The sequence below is a fragment of the Cyprinus carpio genome, chromosome B17 (assembly GCF_018340385.1).
Source record: "Cyprinus carpio isolate SPL01 chromosome B17, ASM1834038v1, whole genome shotgun sequence".
NCBI lineage: Eukaryota > Metazoa > Chordata > Actinopteri > Cypriniformes > Cyprinidae > Cyprinus > Cyprinus carpio.
This window is the reverse complement of record NC_056613.1, coordinates 14,189,395-14,215,289: the sequence shown is the minus strand read 5'-3', so window position 1 is coordinate 14,215,289 and position 25,895 is coordinate 14,189,395. Positions and strand designations below refer to the sequence as shown.

General features: G+C 38.9%; 1 protein-coding gene across 4 annotated transcripts in view; it reads right to left on the bottom strand.

Annotated features, from left to right (window-relative positions):
• Positions 1-1,639: 1,639 nt before the first annotated feature.
• The window catches only part of qkia (QKI, KH domain containing, RNA binding a), a 70,721-nt gene continuing 46,465 nt past the window's right edge, over positions 1,640-25,895 (bottom strand). Inside the window, exons 5-8 of one of the 4 annotated variants that reach the window (XM_042742409.1) lie at positions 11,233-11,320; positions 9,100-9,522; positions 6,151-6,225; positions 1,640-5,188 (exon numbers count right to left, since the gene is read on the bottom strand). In XM_042742409.1, the coding sequence (XP_042598343.1) occupies positions 5,172-5,188; positions 6,151-6,225; positions 9,100-9,522; positions 11,233-11,320 (603 nt within the window). In that variant the 3' untranslated portion in view covers positions 1,640-5,171. The remainder of the gene's footprint in view (positions 5,189-6,150; positions 6,226-9,099; positions 9,523-11,232; positions 11,321-25,895) is intronic. The other 3 variants (XM_042742410.1, XM_042742411.1, XM_042742412.1) reach the window with 3 other exon arrangements.

Genomic DNA, 25,895 nt, shown 5'->3' with positions numbered 1-25,895 from the left:
TTGCCATGAATAACAGGTTCTTTGCACAACTTTTTCATTTCCATACACAAAAACTATATGAAGACTTATTTCAAATAAATGTATTTATTAACATATACAATATATTATATAATGTGTATGTATAAATATATATCATGTATATAAAAATATTAATATATAAATTAGTATATATATCTCAAACTTGAAATCCTAGCACAAACCTGCTTTGTGGGGCATTTTCGCAACAAGGTCTCTTTAAAAGCAAAAGGAAACACTCTTGCTTTTAAGCTTTTTATTTGAGAAACGTGCTACAGCACTCCACACAGAAACTACTGGACCAAATGCTTTTATAAACCACAATCAATCAATGAATTATCAAAATAATTATTTAATGACTTGAATGCTGGTGATTGTGACCTGTGAGGAAACATTCCCGGGGGACATTTTTGCTTGTGAAACCTTCCCTTTATTAATATAATATTAAGGCTTTGTTAATTGCTCTTCAAAATGAAGATGAATACAACTTCAGTCAGTCAACATATAATGCATTATTTCCATTCTGAAGCTTCACTCAGTCGGATAAAGGTGGTAAAAAAAAAAGCCCACTTTTTATTTGTGCAGTTGCAGTGCATTTCAAATTAGTGAAAAATGTAGGATTAGGACAAAAAAATAAAACAGAAAAAAATTACATTAATACACATTGTGCTTGGGTTGTTTACAAAACATTTCCCCCACAGAAAATATTGAATAAATAAAAAGAAAATCTTTTCACGTATCCTAAATATCTCATATGGTGAGGACACTGACTTTAGTCTCCAAGGCAACAACACCCAAGCAGTTCCTACAAGGGCAGACTAGTTTGTTAGTACTTTCGTTCACTTAAATACTCTGAAAGCAAACAGCCAGCAGCCCTTGCAGACACCTCATCTCACCGCTGCCTCTGCAGGTCAAACGACCTTCAAAAACTCCACATGACCCCGACATATGAAGTCTGATGGCTGAATGACGGAGCAGAGCGGAGATCAGATGCTCTAGAGAAGTTTAGGCAGGAAGGACATTCATTTGCACTGATGAGTCGGGCTAAAACAAAATACCATCAATGTTGGCAGTAAATGCATTGATTCCTGAGGCTCACCAGGACTTAAAAATGAAAGGGCACTGTTTAGAGCCTTTTCAAAGACAAAGAGATTCCAAATTGGACTAAATATTTCCAGTTATCATCGGGTTCTGTAACAGGAAAAAAGTTGTGCTTTACTCTACAGAGACCTAACTCCCAATTTTATCCACTTCTAAAGAAAGCAGAATTTTTTTCCAAACAAAACAAAAAGGAAACACCAGTAGCACCATTAAACTGCGTGAACAGTGAGGCAGACAAGGCATGGCAGCACACACTTGGGAAGATTTCTACAGCGAAAAAGATGAAAGTGCAGGAGCGGAGTGAAGGACGGACTGCCTCGTGCACATTTACCTGTTAGACTGCGTGGAAGTGTGCGAGAACTGTAAATGTGTATGGACCTCTGTTTGAATGTGTGTGTATAAAAACTGTGAGGGTGTTCACACACCAGATTTAATCGTGTTAGTCCGTGAACCAGACCAAAGTAGTAATTCATTAAACTGGTTAAAAAAAGAACACAACACAAAATAATATCAGCAAAGTTAGTAAAATTCTTACTAAGAATGTTTATTAAAATAAATGCCAAGGAGGTTAATAAGAAAAAAATAACAGCATACACCATAAAAACTAAATGCAAGCATGTAAAAATACCTATGACAAGAGGAACTAATAAGTCGCTAATGAGTTAAACAAGCTAAAGAATCAGCAAGAAAACAAAATAACTGTAGGAAAAGGCAACACTCCCAATGAGAGAGACAGATTAGAGTAAAGAGTGGGCTGAGAGGGAGGGCAGAGGAGGAGAGAGGACATGGAAGAGGAAAGAAAAAAAAAGGTGTAGTGGGTTTCATCACAAAAGGAGATCAGAAACAAAATGACTTGTACATAGAAAATGAAGTTAGAAAAATACATTAGAATCCTGTAACAATGGCTGTAATTTACATTATTACACATGAAGTAGGCAGGCAGAAGAGAACACAAAGGTTTTCTCCATACACCTGATAGACTAAACCCAACTCCAAACATTAACAGCATGTACTGTAGTAACATGGCAGAGGGGATTCCTTTAATACTGTCCATTTCTCTGCAGTCGTCTTTGCTCCTCTCTAATATTGCATTTCATTATTTCAATGTTTAAAAACATGTATTTAACACTGAGAAGAGAGAAAAAAAGACATTGACCTTTTTGTGTAACACAGGTGAAGAACAAGACTTCATTAGAGACTGCCAGGGTTACAGGACACAAAGTTGAATGTAATCTTACTGAATGTTATGAACACCTCCGCTTGTTCCAATGATTGAAAACTGCTGATCTTGGGCGTGTGATTTGATACTGTGGCTCTTCTGTGACTGTTCGGGTTTGGCACTGATGAATATCCCAGTGACCTTCCTCTCAGTAATACTTTGAGTAAATGTGATATTTTCCCTCTCCAAGCATTATTTGCGCTTTTCAGATCAGTGCACTGTAAAGCTACATCTATCCTTTGTAAAACACCAAAAAGGCTGAATACCCCCCACACCCCCATCCTGTATTTCCTCCGGTCTTTAAAAACAAAAAGCAAAAACACTTCCTTGGCATAAAATAAAGTATATGTTTTGGCAAATATGATCGAAAGCTTCCAGTTTGCAAATCTTGAAACAAGAGGAGGTTACAGTTAAAGTCCAATTCATTGAGAGATCTCCCTTCTAAAACACCTGGCAGACTTCCACATAATGACTGGCAGTTGTTCTTGACAAAAAAATCACAGTAACCAAATACATAGACAGCATTGCCGATTTTGTCCTCATAATATAAGAATAACAATGCAATAAAATAAAGAGAAATAAACAGTTTGTTCAAACTGGGATTAAAGAAAAAACAACAAAACAAGACTTCAACTTAATTTTGGGAAGACGAATCATGGCACATAGTTAGCTGGTCAAATGACTGCTATTCCTTTGCATAGAATAGATTCAGTGGCACAACACTGCAACAGCCTGGTGGTTTAACTCTTGGGGTGCTTCCTCTTCTCAAGCCCTCCCTCACTCTGCGCTATCCTTGTTGGTGCTGGATATTATTGAACAGAATGTAACACTTGGAAAAGAAACGACCGTCAGTAAGGCACTTATCTCTCTAACTGTACTCTTCTCCTCTCACGTCATGCAATTCCTCCAAAAGGTTGGACTATTTTGGTCTGTTTTTTCCCCCTGGCCAATAGTATCCAAAGTCACGCAACCTTTCTTTACCACCTTTCGCTGTACTATTCTACAAATGTTTTTATATATATTTTTTGTATTATGTTTCATATTTTGTAACTGCAAGTCAAGTATAAAAAGCTAAAATTGCCAAAAATATATATTTCTTCTCCAGCACCCTGTAAAAGTATCTAATTTTGATCTTTCTATATTTTAATATGCAATGACATATCTACATTTGTATACATTTTTTATATATATATATATCATGTATGTATAAAGCAATTCGAACAGGCAGACATGGCTTTCACATCCTATGTTTTCTTAAGAGGGTGTTTAGAAATGAAAGTGGGCTCAGTAGCTGGGGGTGTGCAGGACACATTGTGGATGGGCTATTTGAAACAATTCGAAATTACTCACAGTTGCTTCCCATTCGTGAATTTCAATTCATGAAGGCAAGAACACTTGCATTTAATTTCAGCTCAGTTGAAGTAATTGTCGGAAGGTGGGATGGGGTAGAGAAATTCAAACAAAATAAAAAAAAATTTTTTTTTTTTTTAGATAAATCAGCAGTGAGGTTAAACCCTCTCCTGTTCGGTCTACCTTATTCATCTTCCTTAGTGTTCATTCCTCAAGGAAATTAGCGTCTTGTGGGACAATTTATTACCATTTCATCCATCTTTTGATTCTATTATAACAAACAGATACAGGCATGACATCAAACCTTTTCAAACTCTAGACTAAAATGACAGAACCCTTGGCGGTTAGATACATACTCTATATATTCATTAAATGGAAACCCTTTGGCTAAATGCGCACACATTTTTTTTTTTTTTTGTCTTTTATCTCACAGCTCATTCAAAGAAAGATTTTAAGAAAGTTCAGGCACTGTATGTGGGGAGGGGTTGAGAGTTTTTGGGATGGCATAGTTCAGTAAACTGATTCCGGTTCATATCCCAGCTGTCCAACCCTGAATATCCTAGATTTGAAGACTCCAAAAACACTTCACCCCAAACAACTCTTGCCCTGCCCGACTCTGCCTACAGCCCCCTACCGAGCTGGCACATATACTGCAACGCGCAGCACGTATAAACCTGCAAGTATTGCCAAATGCTAATAAGATACATGGAAACATAAGAAACAAAATAGGGAGAAGTAACAGAACAAAGAAATCAAAACAAGCTTTTTGCAGTTTGTCATTGTAGCCATGCTCTAAGTCAGTTGGACAGGCACACCCAGAATGTGTCAGCACAGTAAAACTCATCAACTGAAAAACACAGGATTACATCAGAGAAGGACAGGAAATACACAAGTTGGTGTGAGTGCAGATTTCTTTCCTTCTTTTTCTTTTGCTGATTATTCATGGTGACAGTTTAAATGGGTGGGGTAGCGTATACAGAATATTTGGATGCCCCACTTAGCGTTATGACTAATAAAACTAGGGTCACCAAGTTGTATTTTTTTCTTTTTTCCCCATTTTTTTCTTTTTTTTTTATATTGGAGCTTTGAGTATAAATGCATTTAAGGGCTGAATTAGCTGAAGATGCTTCTTTATTGCTTTTAAACTTCAGTGCAGATTTCGGGTAATGCAACATCACTGTTAACATCCACCCAGTCATTTGAGATTTTAAAAGAAAAAGAAAGAAATAATAGTAAAAAACAAACAAAACAACAACAACCAAAAAAAAAAAAAAAAAGTATCACCGTAGTTATCGCTACACAATGTGTGTTGGTATGGAGGGTTGTTGTGTTTTATGTTGGTTTATGTTAGGATCACTGCTCGGACAGGTGCCTCTCTCTCTGCGTCCACCAGGCTAGCAAAAGGCAATTACCAGTTAATCTGATCAGCAGGCAGGCTTGGGCGGCTCATCATTGGGTGAAGAGTTCAGAGTTCAGAGGTCATTTGTTAGTTGCCGGTGGCGGCTAGGTAGTTAGGAACAAAAATGAAAACAAAAAGAAAAAAAAAAAAAAAGTAGAAAAGATATTAGTTAGCAAGAAGAGACCGGAATGACATCATTTTAACAGCAAAATGAATGCAATCTTTGTTTAACCCCTTAATTCCACGGCCAAGAGACAAACACAGGCTAAACCTGGTTATGATCATGACTCTAACGTCATGATCAGTTCAATCAGAACGTTATTACATGTAATTAAAGCGCTACAATGCCCCAGGTTCCCACAAACAAAAGCAGAGAGGTATCACATAGACAAACGAGAAAAACATACAAACAAAAACTAGTAACATTTTAGTGTCTTGAGTCGAAATGCGTGTCATGAACAGTGTAATTAGTTGTGAGGGGGAATCAGAGAGCTAGTGCTACGTTACGCAAATAAACATAAACGTTGCGAAATATCGCTTTGAATGTTTTCTTTATTTTTTAGTGAACGTATACACAGGATTCAAAAATACATCTGCTATTAAAATAGTACCTTCAGTAAAACGAAAATATAACGGTGTAAAATACATTTTTCATTTAAAGAGTTGAACAAACAAAATCCGATGATCTTAACCTGAGATATTTTATACTGAGGTAATAGCTTAAGCGCTTAGCCAATGGCTGGCAATGATGGCATTGGAAGCTTATTCTAGTCCCTTTGTATCTTAAAAATGATTAAAAAAAATACAACAACAACAAAAAATACAATCTATTGTTTTGGATCTAAACGTAGTTAAGAAATGCACTGATATATAAAGCTATGAAAAAAATGGCATTTAATTCAGTTACAGTCATAAACTTCTGCAAACCTGAATGTTTCCAGAGGCATTTCATATGTAAACACATTTCCACAGTAAAGATACGCAGTGTATAAACATGTATGATCCCCCATTCAGAGATAAACAAATAATTAAAAAAAAAAAGGTAGAAGTATCTTATCTAACTAACCTCTGTCTGTGGTCACTATCCTTTGGTAAGGATGGACCCGTGAATCGTGTCTCCGCACTTTAGTAGCCATTGCACCTAGATTACAACAGGTCCATAAGGTTAGACATGGTTCAGCCCAGGAAACAAAACATACATGTAAAGCCTGTGGGCCACAGCTAGACCACATAACGCTGCAGCAGAACTCCAGAAACCAGAGCAATACAGAACACATCTGATTTTGAACTTTTATTTAAAAGATCCATTCAAAATCAATCTCAATTTGAACTGGATAGCTGTGAAACAGGCTTTACATGAAATCTAATCTATATTCAAATTTATGCATATTTCTACATATAATACATATTCACAATATCAACACATTTGGTAGAAATTCATAAAAACAAGAGTAATAAATGATATAACTTACATCTTAAAATTACATAGTTATTTTTTTTTCTTACAAGATTATAAGATTGATTGAGACGGGCTGGCAAGGAATCATGTTTGAAAAACAAAAAAAACAAAAACAAAGATGCGTTTTAGTAAAAAACGATTTACTATAGTGGAAGCAGCATCGTTTGATAGCAAATGGTAATCAAGTTTTGACACCCTGTGATTACTGTATGACAGCACCTGGCTCGTGCTAGCCACATTTCAGAAAATCGGCAAAATTACAAACGTTCTCAGCTCTGCTCACAAGAATTCATAAGTGAAATAAGGAGAAAAAAAAAAAAATTAGAACAGCCAGCAAATTCTAAGCACACTGATGATAAAATTAATTAATTTACATTATCTCCTTGGTCAAAGGCAACACACAGAACAAATCAATTTGAAATAACTCTTGATAGCAGACTAGTAATTGGTTCCATAGCGAAGGTCGATTCAACACCAAGAGCGAAATTTCCATATAAAAATTGTATCACTTTCTATATAAAGTGAAAATGCATGAATGAATCTTTTTTTTTTTTCTTTTGCTCCATATGTTGATTGCTCTCTCTCTATATATATTATAGTTATTTATGTGCCTGTATTGGAATTCCAGATAGTCGTGGAGTTGGCAGCTGTTAATACTGTGTTGGTCTCAGACTAAAAAACAAACAATATAAACACTGGTAATGGAGAAGACATACTTACAGTACAACTTGTTTATTTTTATACGGTGCTATATTCCTATGTCAAAGCATTCATTTAAATAAAACTTTCATTATCAGTTGTATTATTATTATCATCATCAGGTTTACAATGCAACCCAACTGATAAAACTAATTTCACTGGTAAGTGAATGCGGTGTTGAGTTTTGTAGGTTACTTTGCTTTAAAGTGAAAGAAATATGAAGGGTTGCATTTTGAATTAAAGTAAGAGAATTTTGTAAAAACAAACTTGATGTAACAGAGCATGTGAAGTGCCACAGTTATGTTTTGTTTCGCTCTTGGCATGCACAGACCTTGAGACGTATTGGTAAAGGAAGCCTTATTTCAGTCTCCCAATCAACCAAAGATTTCAAACTATGCAAAATACAGTACAAAAACATATGCAAAATATTAACTGACATAAAAAAAAAAAAAAAAAAAAAAAAAAAAAAAAAAGGGATTTTAAATATTGACCGTTTATGAGTCCAGATAAGAATTTGTAGATGTGGCACGTTTTTTGGGGAGGGGAATATCTGTGTAATGGATTTAAGAACAAATATGTGCAATATCAGATAAACACAGATATAAACAGAAATTAGTTTCTTGTAGTGGAACCAAATTATTTAACAAACACCTGAGAGGTTGGTTGAGAATGACTCTGCAGAGCTCCATGTGGGCCTGCCAAGGTCTGACGACTGTACCAAATCACATAATGACATCACAGAAAAGTTGCTAAGGATGAATGTTTTTACTCTCCTCTGGAGAAATTCTGGAAGTGCTAACGGTTCCCTCTAACCGTGTGTGTGTGTATACGCCCACATGCTATGCTGCAACAGCAGATGTCCAACAAATCACTTCTAAATGCACAGAAGCCCAGCGTGCAAGCGAAAGGGAGAGAGTGAGAGAGAACATGGTCTGGTCTGGGGATGGTTTGATGTTGGATCGATACTGTAAGTAAATAAAAGGCTGCTAAGCTTGTGAGTGTTTAACTTTAAAAGTGGAAACGCGGCACTGTCAGAACAAGACCCAAACGTGCCAACTATACAGCATCCAGTGAACTGAACTCAGAAATCCCTCCATTAAGTCAAAGACAAACACTTACCAAAGCTATTCAACCACAACATTCGGCTTCTGGCACACAACTTCATCATGCTATTGATTGCCATCACTATTTAAAATGTCTGATTCCTAATGTTCACATTGGTTTGATGCAAAGCCTCGAGTCTGTAAATGAGGTTGTGATGTTGTGGTTATTATCTATCTTCTTTGCAAGTGTTTGCAGAAGCCCCTCACTAGGCAGGGGAGTATGGGTAATTCTCTCTGAATAGGGTCGAGCGCTCAAGTTCACAAGGGTAAAATAAGACAATTGGATACAGTTAGAATAGTGGAAGAATTTAATGAACATCCCCAACGGGACTCTGGGCTCTTTCTCTCTCTCTGCCGCTCAGCACTGGTACCAATGCCTGCTACAGCAGGGAAGAGAGAAATGATTTCAAAAGCCAGGAGAAATCCGAGGGGATCCACCAGTAGCCTGCCTGACAAAGCCTCCAGCAAGAGAGAGACGAAAAAAAAGAAAAAAAGAAAAGAAAGAAGATGTGTGCAAGCAAGCATGTCGCCACTGTCTGCGAGAGCGAGTGTGTGCGTGTGTCCTGAGAAAAGACTTCTTACGCAGCAGCAAAAAAAAAAAAAAACACCTTTTTTGAAAGATGAATATACCTTGTTTAAGACAGATAAGTGGTCCCTTTCCCAGCCCGTCTCAGTGGCATTTTTTTTTTTTTGTGTGTCTTTAATCACCTGGGTTACCCAGCCTGCTAGCATGAGCTAGTCATTACATATTTACCTTTCATTGAGTCCTGAACTGGGCCGGGTGATGACCCATCCAACATGCCCCCGTAAAACACTCCGGCAATGCCCTCTTGTGGGGCACCGAAGAGTGAAGTGCCAAGCCCCCACGCCCGCTTACCTAGGACTCCGCCGTGCTCTATGGGATATTCCAGCAGAGACGTGGGTGCCAAGGCATAAGGGTAGTCGTAGGGCGTGGTGTAGATAATGCCCGCATCGGGCGACGGGGGCACCAGGGTAGGGGTGCCGTTGGGTAGCACAGTGGCCATCTGAGTGGGCCGAATGATGTTCATGAGGGGGGTCCCTGCCGGAGTGGGGGGCCTGAGGGCGGACGGGGGGAGGACCTGACCCGCAGGGGCTGCGATCAGACGCTGGCCTTGAGCAGCTGCTGCCGCTGCTGCAAGAGAGAATGCAAGGGTGGCTGCCATAAACAGAAGAGTGAAAGACAGAAAGAGCAAAAGGGAGAGAACAAGAGACACCAAGAGAGAAGCAAAGGGAGAGATAGAGCGATAGGGGAGGTTGGGTGTGTGAATGTGTATAAAATTTTTAGAGCAGAAGGGGGAAAAACAGAAAAAAGGACAGAAGGCACAAAAACAGATGTGTGAAAAGCACAGGCAGGGAAAGGAAAACAGAAGTATACAAAAAGAGGGAAAAAGGGGATGGGGGAAAAATAAAGGAAAATTAGTCCATGCAATGGTCAATGAACCACAAAAAAAATTACACTCTAAAGCAAACTAAAACCCCACAACCAAAATCATTACAAAAATGAATCAAAACTAAAACACAAGTAGGAACTGATGATTGATTATATTGGGGCAAACCGATCATCAAAACAGAGGCACTAATACACAACACAGAATCACTGATTTAAAGCAGCACATCTAAACCCAATGTCCTGCGGCATGTAGAGGAAAGAGCACTTCAGTTTGTTTGCTAAAAAATGCTGATGTTATTTCTTATAGTTGTAACTCTGAAGTGCACTTTCTAGAATTGATTCTACTAACTTGCCATAAGCTTTCCCACATGAATCAAAACCGCTACATGCCATTGGGACATTTAGTGCATATGTGGAGAGGAAATAACCACAACAAGGCTAAAAATTAAAACGCTTGTAAACATTCTGCACTGAAGTCAAACAGATGTGTTTCTGTCCATGTCATATATACCCAAATATGCATGCTCACAATCATAAATCCATACAATCATATATACAGTCATGCAAATATTACTCTACAGAGCAGTAAAAGCCCCAAACCCTTTGTCAATGTGGAAATGCATTATATTAATGAATATGTATGACATGGGTGGAATCGTATGCAAATATCTTTGAGCAATAATACAAGTTTATGACCGAAAGACAACTTAAAACACACAATCATGCAGCAAAATGATTCTGTATGCCACACCAAGATTATGCAAGCTGTGATTGCAATTGGAACAGCTTTGAAAGGAGGTGAGCGAGAGAAAGAGGGAGAGAGGGAGAAAGAGAAAAAGAGAGAGCAAGAGACAGAGGGAGGGATAAAGAGAGACAGAAATACTAGACTGTGGGCAGATGATTAGATGTTTTCTTGAGGAGTGTGCAGCGAACAGGATTCTTTCTTGAATTAAAATGAGAATCTTATGTCTGATGAACTCATGTGCTCAGTGTTTTTAATTGCCCATTTATGGTCAGAATAAGTCAGCACAGAAAACAACATATATATATATATATATACATATATATATATATATATATATATATATATATATATATATATATATATATACATATATATATATATATATACACACACACACACACACACACATATATGTGCGTCACTGTATGTGTACATTTACATGTGGATTAGGGATGGATACAAGAGATGGATTATGGCTGGTTGTGATTTTATATTGTGTGTGTAAGCCCTGTGCCCTAACAAATACGGGTGTGATTTTGTGTGTGTAAGCATTTAAACAAATCTCTTTAGTCACTGTGCAACACAATCATAGCTGAACTCACATTATTCCCTAATAGTTAGCTTTATGACTGTCTTGTGGGTGTGCTGATGTTCAAATCTATTTATTCTGGAGTGTGTGTCTATATAATGTTCCTCAGCATCTAGCTGTCGATGTGTGAATGTCTCCTTACGCGTTTTGATGTTGGTGTCTCTGTATGTTCCGTTTAGAATGGCCAGCTCCATAAGCTGCATCTTCTTTAGATTATCTTCTCCTTCCGCCTACAGAAAGAAAAAGACCAATCAAAGGGGAACCCCATTACTCACACAACCAATCACCAATCAGTATTCATGCAGAAAAGGGGGACAATCTGGTTTCAATAATAAGAAAAGCAGTGAATAACAAAGTAAAAAGAAAAAAAGTATGAGATTCATAAAAATCTAATAAAACTAGATCAAAGATGATATATCATTAAATGTATTGCAATAAAATGGGCCATATGCAAAATGTCTAAATATAATGAAAATTATTTAAATTAATAAATAAACACACACAAAGTGTTAGAGCAGAATATGAATAAATATTTACTCTTGGCAGGAACTAGACATCTAGTGCTTCTAGACCCAGAGAAAGAGAAAGATGCACTTTCAGTTACTAAGAAAGAGTAAACCAAACATGAGATTTCTTAACGCAGAGCAACTAAAATGCAAAAAAAAACAAACAAAAAAAAAAAAAAAGAAAAAAAAAAAAAAAAAAAAAAAAAAAGTGCAAAGAGACTTGTATTTCCACCTTCAGAGAGGAGGAGAGGGGAGAAAGATAGAGGGAGTAGAAACCAGCTCAATTCAGATTTACACATCAAGCAACAGATACACTGGAGGGCTGGGACACCTTTAACTTTTCATGGTGTTTCAGAGTTTCCTTAGGAGAGCACACATCAAAGGACAAACTACTTTAACAGACACCATATTTGAGTGGTATTGTGAGAGTTGCCCTTAAGGGACTTTGACTGCAGAAATAACACAGTTCTAGATTAGTACAACTCTACACATCCACAAGACTCAAAGCTGAGAGAAACCCTGAGTAATTTCCTCAATCAGAAAAACTAAAAAAAAAAACTAAAAACTGCACTGAAGCTATGGATGCCTCCGCATGAATGACTCACCAATTCCTGAGCACTTTAGTAATTCAATACAGACAGAAAAACATTCTCTTCTAGAAAGCGAAGCTTTTGTTTGAACCCTTCACATCCGAGGAGCTTGTGGAGAGCCAGTGAAGATTCATCTATGAACTTGTTACAATAACACCACTCATGTGAAGACAGAACAAAAGAAAATGGGCTTAGGCTAATCAAATGCAGTGTGGAGAGACGAAAACACTCTTCATTTGTCCATTTAACTTCTTTCGAGCCCAACAGGTGAAAAACTGTCTTCAGCGCTGTCCTTCACAGGTTTCATCCGGAATTAGTCTTGCAAATTTTCTGAGACAAACTCACCAACCCCCCCCCCCCAATACACAGTGAAAAAGAAAAAAGTTTCTAATGACTGAGTAGCACATCCTTCCTCTGCCTTTAAAATTATGTCTATTCGCTCTTATTCTAGCCAGCCGATCTCAGTTTTGGCATAGTCACTCTAATACTGTCTGAATTGACAAGGAGTTGACCACTTGACAAGGGCAAAGATCTGCTCAAGGGTTTCCTGCTCAAGCATTTCACTGGCCACTTCGATATGTTAAGCTCCAAAAGAGGTGATTCACAAAATAGTCTGTGAAGGTAGAAATGTGTCATTCACTTACTCCCATCATTTTAGAATCGTATGACTAACTTGACACATAAAATGTAAGATAATAGGAGATATCTTTCCCATTTCTACTCTTTTCCATTTAATGTAAACGGGGGCTGTCAAGCCCCAAAAAAGCACAAAACACACCTAAAGGTCACCATGATATTACATGTACATAAAAACACACACACAAACACGTACACACTAGAGCTGCACGATATATCGTTTCTGCATTGATATCACGATTTGCGCATCCATGATAGTCACATCGCAGGATGTGCAATGTTTAGTATGCTGATCGTTATATCTATACTGATCATTTAATTTGCTCACACACAGACACCGTGTCTAGACCGGACGCAACAGCAGTACAGAGATACCCATTTTTAAATACATTTAGTAGCAGAGCTACTACAAGCGATTTTCCATTTTGCGGAAATCCATTTATCCTTTGTTGAAACTTCCATGTCGTCACGGAGTGCACAGGTCACAGGTGCTTAGCAACAGCAGATGCCACAAAAGTCAAGCTCCTGAGGAAAGAAGGAGAAAGCGGCGCAGCTGGCTATTTCCACGCATTTTTAGGAGCCCCATGTGAACGGCTTCAAAGTCTGTCTAGACTGGACGCAACAAAGCGACCTTTACAAATCATTTGAACTTCGTGTCAGTACATCATAAATAGGAGGCATCAGTTTACTGTCGGGGATTTGTCGTGTTGCGCCACATCCAGTGTAGTCAGTCACACAGCATCACTGATTAGAATTTACATTTAATCATTTAGCAGATGCTTTTATCCAAAGCGACTTACAAATGAGGACAATAAAGGCAATCAAAACTAACAAATGAGCACCAATAGGTAAGTGCAAATGATAAGTCTCGGTTAGCCTAATGCAGTACACATAGCAAATATAATAATAATAATAACAATAATAATAATAATTATTATTATAATAGATTATAATGGGTTGTATTGTATATTGTCGCGTTGCACTGTGCTGCTCGCGTCCGGTGTAGACACGGTGAGAGCCACGCAGATGCATGTGAACTCTGAATTCCATTCACTTCCACTACTATTTGTGCTTGAAATGACACATAAGTGCAAAATTATGTCAAAATGCATGTCTCTGCAAGTATCCTTGTAAAAACAGATGCTTATGGCTTAGGTGAAGGTAAATAATTAAGAAAAGAAAAGAGGATAATATATTCACAGCAGTTTAATGTCCTTGTTGCTTTCTGTGTCATGTTAATCAAACAACAAAACAGAGAAAAATAACTTTTTTAGTTTTAACATGGATTTATTAGATTTAATTTATACAGTGAAGACTATGCAGTGTTATTTTACAATTTATAGTTAAATTTCTGTACCTGAATACTGTTAGACTTGTCTTAAAAATACAAAGCACTATTTATTTCATTTGTATCTTTGTTCTATTATATTTATCTATGCTTGTAATTTGTTTATTTCCTATGCTGATTTGCTCACCTACAAAATATGTATGTGTGTGTATATGTATATATATATATATATATATATATATATATATATATATATATATATATATATATATATATATATATATGTATATGTATATATATATATACATACATACACATACATACACACACACACACACACACAGAAGAGTGATTAAACGAAAGTCATATGCACTGAGTAATGTGACAGTAACTGATTCATATCTGAGAGCTTTAGAAAAGTTACTTTTTAGATGGAGTTAACACTATTTTTAGTTACTACATTTGATTAGAAACAGAAGTAGGAAAGGAAATGCCAAAGAGAATGTAATCACCACATCCATCGTTATATAAACCATTATAATGGAAAAAAAAAAAAACATTATCCATAACTCATAGCAAAAACAAAAGCATCAACTTCTTGTATTAGAGCAGATTCAAACAGAGGGTCAGTGCAAGGAAGGAAATCAAGGTCTGGGGCAGTCGGGCCTATTGATTCCTGTAAGAGGGGTGAGGCAGAGGATAAACGACTTGAAAAAGCCCCCAAACACCATAAAGTATCACACTCTTTTCTGCTGAGCAGGACTTTGTGTGGTTGGCACAGCTCTAAATCCAAATAACAACATCTCAGTGCTGGCCATGAAAGCAGATGGAGTCGATTTTCTCTCGCCCCACAAACGAAGACTTTGTTTCTGGCTTATTCTGCAGGGTATTTAATGAGGTTGCAGTGCCTCAGGTCACTAGGAGTAATTCCCCACAGGCCTGCAATGACACTGGGTTTAGTGGAGAACAGACTTCCTTTGAGGGCCGATGACGCTGCTCCTCAGAGTCACTGTATAGACTGGACATTTCTGTTTGAGGTCAGGCCAAATAAAAAAAATATTTTTTCTTTTATAACACCCTCTTTCTTTGCTTCTTCCTCCTGGGCTAGAGGCATTCTCAGGATGTTTGTTAAAAAAATGCAGAGATTATTCCTAGTCGAGAGAGGGAGGAAGGAAATAAAGGAAGTGCGGCATTTCCAGAGAGCTGTGTGTCATCAGACGGGAGAGGCTCAGGGGAGACGTCCTCTGATTTAAGCAACAAAAGCTGACACAGAGACATCGTTTCCACACACACACTCTGGGTGTGAGACATCAGGGAAGGCTGCTCAATAATCCTGCTCTATCCACAGGAATCAGATTCAATCAATGGGGTCTATTTGTAAGGGCAGCGGAGTGAAGCAGCTCTCATTGGCCGTGGGGGAGGACAGGGGACGCTAGACTGTGACAGCAGTGCTTGTGAGCACATCAATTTTGTTACACGCACAGAAGTACAGCATTTCCTCTCCATAATAAAACGTTTATAGCCATTTCCAAATCCATTTTCTTTTCAGTGCAGATCTGTGAGATGGCTGGTGTCCACCAGCACGTGCTTATTTCCAGCAGAGATACTTGCATGCTTTTAACCTCAAAACATTGTAGAGATATATTACATACACAGAGCCAGGTCAGGTTTTTTTTTTTTCTTTTTTTTTGCTTTAAACAAGATTTTATATCCAAGTTCGAAATTTAAGAATGTTAAGACAGGAAAAGAATTGAGAAAGTTCTATTTGACATTATACATTTTAAGGACTTTGTCACTTCCAGCACTTCCCAAGTTCCCTTTACCACATAAACATCCTTCAACTCCACCCTTGACACCAAACCACCCACAATCTACATGATTCAGAACTCTGACTGCATTGTTACAGCTTTAGCATGAATTTCAGCAGTCACCCAGCCAGCGAAGAGAGATTACGGCACATGACAAGCAGTTACACCACCGTTCTCCTGTCAGCTGTGTAGAGGTAAAGCCCTGTAAACGCTCCGACAGCTGGCTTCAGTGAAACTAAACCTAAGCCTGAGAAATTTTCGGAGTAAAACTCCCTATCATTTCTTTCATTCAGTTAGTTAATGGAACAGAGGGTTTATTTTTTTGCACAGATGTGTCCCTGGTTTGTGAAAGTAATTCAATGGACTTCAGTGGGAACCTTCACTGAAAAGTAGCCTGCAAGCAGAGCCATCAATATCCTCAATGTATCATCAGCGACTAGGGATCCAACAATTCATTTTTTTCAGAACCGATCCAATCCGATACTAAAATTTCTGATTATCGGCCAATACCGATCCATCCGATACCAGCACAGCTTTTTTTTATCAATGTAAAATTTCCATACTTCTGTGTGTTGACCTGATCATCACTCTTGTGTGTGTTAAACATAATCTGCTAAATATAAACAACTTTATTTTAATAAAAAATATTATTATAATCTATGACAAAAAATACTATTATAAACTAGGTTAGTGGATAATTCAACAGCAAAAGTTATTCCAGAAAAATCATGGGTGAACATTTAGTGAAACAACATTATTTAGTGGGAAACAAAAGTTAATAAGCGTAGGACTAAATCTGGTAAAATGTTACACATTGCTTTTTGTATTGTTGTGAAATACATTCATGAAAAATAAGTAAATGCATAGCACAGTAATAAAGGCAGCAACATATGACAGATAGAACAGAACAAAAAAGACTATTAATTATCTTTCATTGCACAAAATTATTATACGAAAGGGTATGGCTCCAATACAGAGTGGCTCAAAGCACTTATGCGCATCCCGTGCGCAGAATGATGTGCCTGAAGCAACATGGAGTCACAGCGTGCAGCGCTCCGCATAGAAAAGGGAAGAGATATCGATGCATAGTGTATTATATCTGAGCGATATTTTATTAAGCCTTTTCTTTTGAACAGTTTTAAATCTCAGTTATTGTGTGCTCTTGAAGATAGTTTCATCATTTTTATTTGTAGTAACCGAATGCAACAGCAGTTCGAATGCTGAATGGAGGATGACAGACAGACGCAGTAGAGAGAAGAGTTTACGTGAACTTGACTTAAATATTCATCTGTACTTCACATTAAACTATGGAACGGCTTCAGAACACTTAAAATATAGTGCACGAAAACTTTATGGTGCTTTATGATGTTTTTGTGGCTTTCGTGGGGCTTAACAATAACACAATAGTATACGCACAATATCGGATTTGGATTGGTCTTGTCTGACCGATACCCGATCTGGCAGAAAATGCCAGCATTGGAGCCGATACCAATACTGGTATTGGATCGACCCATCCCTATCAGCGACATGAAATAAAATAAAAATACTGTAATGCATCTGTTATTCAGTAATCAATAATACCTTATTTGGAAATGGTCGCACATCAAAAAGGTCATTAACACAGATTCACATATTTTAATGGATGGCGTTTAAAATGAAGGGATAAAACACATCTATAGCAAGTATTCTCACAGTGTTCCTAATTTCAATACATCCAGCAGTTACGTCTCTGGGCTGAAAATGCAAAAGGTTGCAGGTTTGATATCTGAGCAGTTTTCCCCGAAGGTAAGACGCACAACATGTGTCACGTACATTGCTCTGGATAAAAAGCTCTGCAAAATGACAACCATATAAAATGTAGGCCAGGCTTGAGCCTGATAACTGTATTTAAAATGTCACACAGATGCTTACATGCACTGGACAAAGGCATCCATACGGGATTACGCTGGATTTCGCCAGAGCAGGATGTGAGGACAGAGATCAGAGTGAGCGAACAAACAAAATAAAGCACAACAGAAGATGAGGAGGGAGGGGTGCAAAAAAACAGAGGGAACATTAATGTGATCCATGATTTCCACTGGTGCAACACATTGTAAAACCTTCAGTTGACTTGCACTCCTCTATCTCGCTTTCCAATTTCCCCTCCCCTCTTACTTTCTCTCTTGCTGCCAGATGATGTTTTGTTCTGCTCCTATGATCCTATAATGCCACCCAATCGAGCCGAGAATATCTTGAAAGGATTTGGGAAGGCTGATCTGGAGGTTTAAATACTGCCGGATTTGCATCAGATTCCGAGATTTGAGAGTCAAAGCTGATCCGCGTGCTCTCTGTGCCGCCTGGGCTGTCAGATCTGGACTGTGACCCCACCTCGCCCGCTTTACTACCCCTTAACCTTCAGTTCAGTGTCAGGAGGAATGAATCAGCCGACGAAAAAAGGCCTGAATAAATAAATCTGTAAATCCCAATAAAAGCAGCACTCTTATGACTGGCCCTTGAACATGCAGTGGGGATTGATGGACCATATTGAGGCTAATTTGAAAACAGAGCTTCCCCAACAACCTAGCAGAGGTTGCTTCACAGTCAAGGTTAGCAGCTGCAAAGCAAATGCATGAAATGAAAAGTGTTGTCCAGCAAAGTCAAGGTCTCTACTACAATAGCCAAACTGCTCTGTGGGTCAGGGCCAATATATTAGCAAGCAGATGGCACAGAGCCTGATATACCAATGCATGCTGCGTGAAAAGATGTTTTGCTTGAACAAAATTGGAAAACATATTGCATGTTAAAGAGTCCACAAACAAACTTGATGACGTGTTCAGTTTTGCTGACTTCAGGACACACAGTGTACTGCCAATGGGAGATTACAAACGAAGAGTAATGGAGACGTATTGGGCCAAATTGCAACAAAAAAAGCTCCTAGAGAAGGTCAGGATAAACTAATCTAAATTAAACGGGAAAGAAATTCTCAGACCAGATCGGCTACATGCACATTTCTTGCCTATGGACTCATCTAACTGTGGCCTAAGATAGAAGTTATAAAATGCTCTAAATGCAAACAAATTTAGGTATCGCCTAAAACCGCAAACGTATGTCCTAACACAAACTTGTTCCACCCTCAAAAACAGTTTGAGAAGATGAAAGGAATCCATTCCTGGCTCTCTCCGCAAGATTGGTTTCGAGAGCATTCTCTAGATGCCATGGCTGATCCTAGTGGTCCCTGTCCCCATCTGACTCTGAATGAGCGGATAATTAGCCCAGACACCATGTAATAGTGGTGGGAGTGCAGAGAGCCAAAGGGGGGCACAAAAACATCCCATAACTAGGCTAGTGCACAAACACTGGCGTTTCAGTCTGTAGCTATTCTCCCCAAAGTAAAAGGATTAGTGGCCTGTTCAAAGAAAATGCAGTTGGACTGATGTCCACAGGGGGTCTTTTATGAGAACCAGAAGAGATTACAGCCAACTGTTTTCAGAAGAGTCTGGGGCTGGACTAACCTCTAGAGGTGGGCTGCAAACTAAGAGGTTTATGTTATTTATCCTGATAGCTTGTAACAGGAAGGAGAGCTTTGGGATGGACTCTTTAACTTTTCAAAGACACTAGTTGACTTTGTGCCTCTTTCCAGAACAAGTTATGATTATATCCAACACCCATTCAGAGTCTTTATTCGGGCCGTCTTGAGTTATTTCAGCATCCAACTCTATAAAAGTAAAAGATGCCAGATAGAGACTGTGGTTTCTGATATATCATCATTCACTCTTTGTGACCGAAAGGTGGTGAAGAAAAAGGTTTAGATTAAAAGTTTAGGTTGATTAGGGATGCATTAATATTAAAATTAAATTTTAATTCTGACACCGAGCTGATAATTATTTTCACATTGCTGATAACCGATAAATGACTAATAAAATTCTATACTCTCTCTCTTTTTCCTTCGGCAGCTCCCGTTAGGGTTCGCCACAGTGGAATTATCCACACTGCCATTTGGCACAGGTTTTATGTCGGATACCCTTCCTGATGCAACCTAGCACCAAGAGTAATACAATTCTGTGTCTAAAAAATATCAAATACTTTGCTTTAAATAAATTAAAGACACACACAAAAAATAAAACAATTGTGAATTTAGGCATCAAAACATTATAGTGTACAGTATGCAAAAATATATATTCATTTAGAGATTTGCTAAAAATTACACTTTGAAAAAACATTACAGATTTACTTCCCACTGTTTTATCTGGCAGAAGCATTCCCAAATTTCCAATAAGGGGTGTAGGATTGGAGGGGAGTGGAAATTAAAGCAGCTCCATCTCAGAATGGAGAGAATCATCTATTAAGTTTCTGTACAGTTGAGTAAATATTTTTTCAAAAGCTTTCTGTTGGCAGTACAGCACAGCTACAGTCAGAAAAGGAAACTTTTGAAGTGGTAATTTTGATTAAATTATCAGCGTATCTGCCTTCACACTGTACATATTCTCTTGGGCCTAAAGTTGATATTTTGAGGGGAGGGGGCATAATGCAAACTGCTCGACAAAACCCTTGTTACACTTTCAAGGACAATCATTTGACTGAACTTCAGGCTCCTGTGCCTCATCTGAAGTGAGCAGATTAAACAGAAACCCGCAAAGAGAGTGAGAGCAAGCAGGTCTGAAGGGAGGTGGCATGCCTGAACTGAGCTCTACCCAACATGAGGGCACCTACCCTGGGTCAAGGCCACCTGTTCTTTCCCTGCAGTAGCGCTGCTAGAGTACAGCTAATTTGGGCTGGACTAAGTGCGGGCTAAAAGATGAGGTCACGCTAGCTTAAAAGATTATGAGTTGTTTGGTTTGTTGCAAATAGACTGATCATTCCTTTTGAAAAGTATTACCTGCTTAACTAGACCTGGGAGAATGATGAAAACTGTAGCACCACTTCTAACCCAGCTAAATGCTGCAGTTGCACACTGCTATGCAGCTCAGCGTACTCCGAAATGTGTAGTTAGCCGATAACTGGGAGGCCCTCAGGGTCACTGTTGGAGCACTTTACAGGGCCATAGCAGTCTGTGAAGAGTGGGCAATTGAAATCCCAGAGAGAACAACAACTTAACGAGACAGCATGTTCGCTAGCTGAGATAAGTGGCATTAACCCAAAAGCACAAAATGATGCCTGTCTTTGTAAATTATGCATCAGTATCATAAAAAGACATTCTAATAGAACAGTCAAAAAACAGAGCAGTTAAATAAAACGCTCCCTACAGCATCAGTTTATCATTTCCACTTCAGAAAGGCGATTAACATTAGTATGCCTATTTTTCAACCATAAAACAGCATAACAGCAGACAAGAGCATCTAAAGTAATGTGATGTGAAATGTGATTTTTAGAGAGTAAATAAATGCCGGTCTCCTTTACTATGAAACTACCGTCTCATTTGTAGTGACACTTGTTTTGCCAGGAAAATCACTTTAAAGCTGAAAATGAAAAGACAAATCCCATTGCAGTGTGTGAAGTGGTTCACTTCGCACATCGCTGCTTGAATTTGTGCCTTAAAAATGGCAGGTGCACAGGTGAAAATAGGCACACAGTAAATCCCAGTCTATTCTGGGTCTGTTCTTTCCATTCTGTTCAGTGGGTCTGATGAACTGCCAGTCCAACGGAGCGTCTGAAGCTGCTGCCAGCAAAGGCCGGATTAGCATACAGACCCCAAGAGAAGCCTTTTCCTGTTGCGGTTCTAGTGGTCAGTAAGCCTGAGGTGCAAACCATTGCTCCAATCAAGAAGACCACAGAAAGTAAAGGAGGACAGCTGCTTTAGGGAAGAAGATAGTGAGGGAGAGCTTACTATAAAACAGGACATAGAACAGAAGGATAACAGTTCTCCACCTCTTGGCCCTCTAGTACTAAAACTGCCAGGACTAGCTACCATATCGACACCATCAGATGTTGGGGGGGGGGGGGGGGGGGTGGGGGGGGGGGGGTTTGCCAATGCTTCAAGGAAAAAAGCTCTGGACTGCTACAGGCGAATATATATTCAATATTGACCAATACCAGATATGGGCCAATAAATTATGTTACCAATTTAAAGTGAAACGTGCACAATACAACATTAAGCGTTACAACATTACGTCTACAGTATCAAGTCCCCTGACCCTTTGTTCTGTTTGTTCCAACACTTATGCAAGGAGCAGCAATGAGAGCTGATGGCTCTCCAGCTATCTACGAGCCACATCACTTTTACAAGCTCACGGCAGAGGATGTTCCCATTACCCATGATCCCATGCTCTAAACCCTGCAGCTGGGGCTTGAGTCTGATCGGATGTGACACATGCTCTGAAAAAAGGGACACAAGAGCACTCTCGGACGGGTTGCACTGACCTACAGGGCAACTTGTACGCATTTCAGGAGGCTGTCGTCCCAGGTGGTTGCATTCACTGCGATTTTTTCCTGTCTTTTGTCCTCCAAGATCTCCAATGATCTTAGCCCAATGAAACTCAAGCATCATTGAAGTAGTAAAATACAATACAGTTAAATTCCAGCCACTTCAAGGATAAATGCAGCTGCATGCTGTAAGGGGTAGTTCATTTACATATCTTTTCAAACACAATGCGTGTTTATTTTATCTGTGGGACACCAAAGATGTTATTTTGAAGAATACTGTTTTGCCCATATAATAAACCAAAACATTGGACCTCACTGACTTTCAACATTTTTCAAAATATACTCGTGTTCCACAGAATACATAAAATCACACAGGTTTGGTACAATATGTAAATGGGGACAAAATTTATTTTTAGGAAGAACTATCCTTTAATTTAAGAGGTGCTCAATAAAATGGTGCAAGAAAATGATAATGAATTTATTTTAAACAGAACGATTAGCAATTGGATTGGTGGCATTCTCACCACACATGCCGAAACAGCAGCAAGCAGCCAGATGGCATTTTGTTCTGGTTTGTCACATGGGCCTGATAGGAGGTGAGAGTGATTATGCATGTTGAAGAAAAGGTGTTTATTGATCAAGATGAGTTGGCCGCCCAGAACAGTCCTAGTTTCAGGCAGCATTCCACAAGACATGCGGCCCGCAAGCTGACGGCAAGAATTTGGCTGACGAGGACGTTACGCCCCACAGACCACGACGTATATTATACACCATCTGTCTCTCTCGCCTTTCCTCTGAGCCAAAGAGTGAGTGAGAGGTCTATAACCAGGTGTATGGTGTGAAATTAACTGCTTTCCTGAATTGGGAAAAGATTACAAATGCAAAGCACCCATGACAACTCAGAGAGGCTTGAAACCTCTCCAGATCGGGGACTCATTGTGCTCGGCAGAGGCACTGAATGTGATGGTTACTGGAGTACACGGGATAAAAGATGTGCCAAGAGAGACCGTGTGAGAAAGAGTGGGTGTGTGTGTGTGAGAAAGAGAGAAAGAAAGAGAGACGAGAAGGGAACAGGGCTTCAGGCTACAGTGCAAACACTGCTAACCCAGTCACTTTGTTACAGGCAAGGACAAGCCCATTCACGGAGAGATGCTGGAAGCGTTGTGTGAGCGAAGCTCCCCATTTCTCTTCTTCTCTTTCACCTCCCTCCCCCTTCCTTTGTGGCCTTTTAAGATACTGGACGCATCATGGAGGACATAGGGAGCAGCAAGTTGGTTCTCTAGTCGATTTCTGCCTACAAGCGCAAGAGGAGTTGAAACAAAATGCTGGAAAAAGGAAAGCAATAAGAAAGGAAGGAAAAAGGAAAGGGCCAGACAGCTGGGCTACAGCTACTATACGCACCCACGTAAAGCTCCAAAGCCACTGAGCTCTGGAGGCAAAATTACTACAGATATGCCACAATCTAGCAGGAAGTGCCTCCCTGACAAAACCGAACACAAAGAGAGACCAAAATGCTACATGTTCCTTATAGCCAGGGGCATCCACAAAAGAAACTATTAGCAGTACCGTACTGAATTTAAATAAGGTCTTCATCCACCATTACGATTTTAAACCTTTGCTTGCTCCTGTCAATGGCCCACCCAGTGCGCTGACATAAAATAACCCAGAAAATATTTTGATATGCCACTTTAATTAGCCGAGTTAAAGGGAATGGACACATTGTGGCTTAGATTCTTAATGAGATGTCATAGGTGTGTGCTTCTATTTCCCAGCATTCCCTAGTGCGCTGATGCCAGCTGGGAGCAGACACGCTAAAGTATGGTTTTGAGGATATATCGTACCATCCACAGCGAGGGGGTATTTAGGGTTAATATCTAGCATTTTCCCAGAAGGCCTTTCACTGGGCCTATGAGAATGTTGTGACTGCAGGATTAACACTGACCTCACATAACAACAGAGCTACTGTCAATCATTAAAAATAACTTACTGCTGTCTGTTAGATAGATTCTCTCTCTCAAACACACACCTCAAGGGGAAATGAGGAATGTCACCTTGTAGCACAGAATCTCTCTTGGCAATTTTGACACTGCATCTTCTAAACATCTAAATCCACAACACCCATCACGGGCGTCAGCTCTCCTGGGTTTAACACCCCTAATGAAAAAAACCAATTTGTCAGGTTTTTAACACAACTGAGAGGCTAATTGCTTCGTAGGAAGGAACCACACTGTTTTATTCTCTCTGATCATCTCTAAATGGGCTGGTGTATAAACCGTTAAATTAAATTAACAGGGATCTGATATGTAGACGTGTCCCCGGACTACAACACATCTCTGTTTGCAGCATCGGAGCTTGTCACGAAATCTGCTGGAGATTAGAGCAGCCTCGTAAGCACAGTTGCTATAATCCTGCAGCTTTCTCGGTCTTCAAAAACTGGGCCTTATTGAGAAACTATATAAAGTAAGCAAATTCAGAGACAAATTGGCATACATGGAATGGGTGACACAGCCTAATCACGTTGGTTACAAGTACACTAAAAGTACACAAGGCTTGATCGACTCAGCACATATCAAAATGTAAATTAGCAAATGCAGTTTTTAGAGAGAAGATCGCCGATTAGTTTTTAACCTATACCATTTTCAGTCACAGGTGGATTTGGCTAAAACAAGCAGTCTGCATGTTCTAACAACAAGTAAATTATTTTTAGCACATTGTAACACATAGACTTAAGCCACATTTAATACATGACCATAACAGGGATGTGCGTTCTATATTAAAATAGACTGTAAATGATCTTAAGGAAATTCTGAATAGTTAGAACAGATGCGTTTGTTAGGGGAGTTCACATAGGACGTGATCTTGTGTTCAGAAATAGCTGGACAGAGCACAACGGAATGGAGCTAGTGTAAACTTAATCTTAAACTCAATGTTCATGAAGCAAGATACTACAAAACACAAAATGTGTGATTTTAAAGGTATAACCTTTTGTCCATAATAAATCTGAATTTTACACTATAAGTCAAACTCAAAAAGATATGGATATGTAGATACGCACTGCTCTCAGAGTGTTTTATAGGTTGCAGTTTTATACTTCAACATGTGTGTGTCAGACAGGGTGTCCCTCCAGTGAAGTGGTACACAGAGGACAGGGGTGTGAGAGAGAAACTGTCTGACCAGTATCTGGTATGCCTTTTCCACCAAAATGATGCTGGTGCTCTTGCCGGGACAGTTTTACACTTAGATGTGCTTTCATAACAGTCATAATTATTTACATATACAATGAATGCCATTTATAAACATTATTCATAAAAAAAAATTAAGGATGCGCCAATATTAAACTATAACCAATAACCAATGAAAATGATATTATTAAAAAAAACACTTGAATAACAAAATAAAATAAGTAAATAACAAAATAAATAAACACACTAAATTATAAGATATTAATACATTTTAAAAATCTGCAAGACAGCAGAAAGGCTGTATGCGATGCCTTGATTAAGTGAAAAGACGAGTGAGACTGGAGCGGAAGAACTGTGGGAAGCGATCCGCATGTAAAAGAGTGGCTCGATTCTTATCTTTTTCCTTCCATTACATTCCTGCCTTAATCCTCTCACTCGCTACCACCTTCATTACCA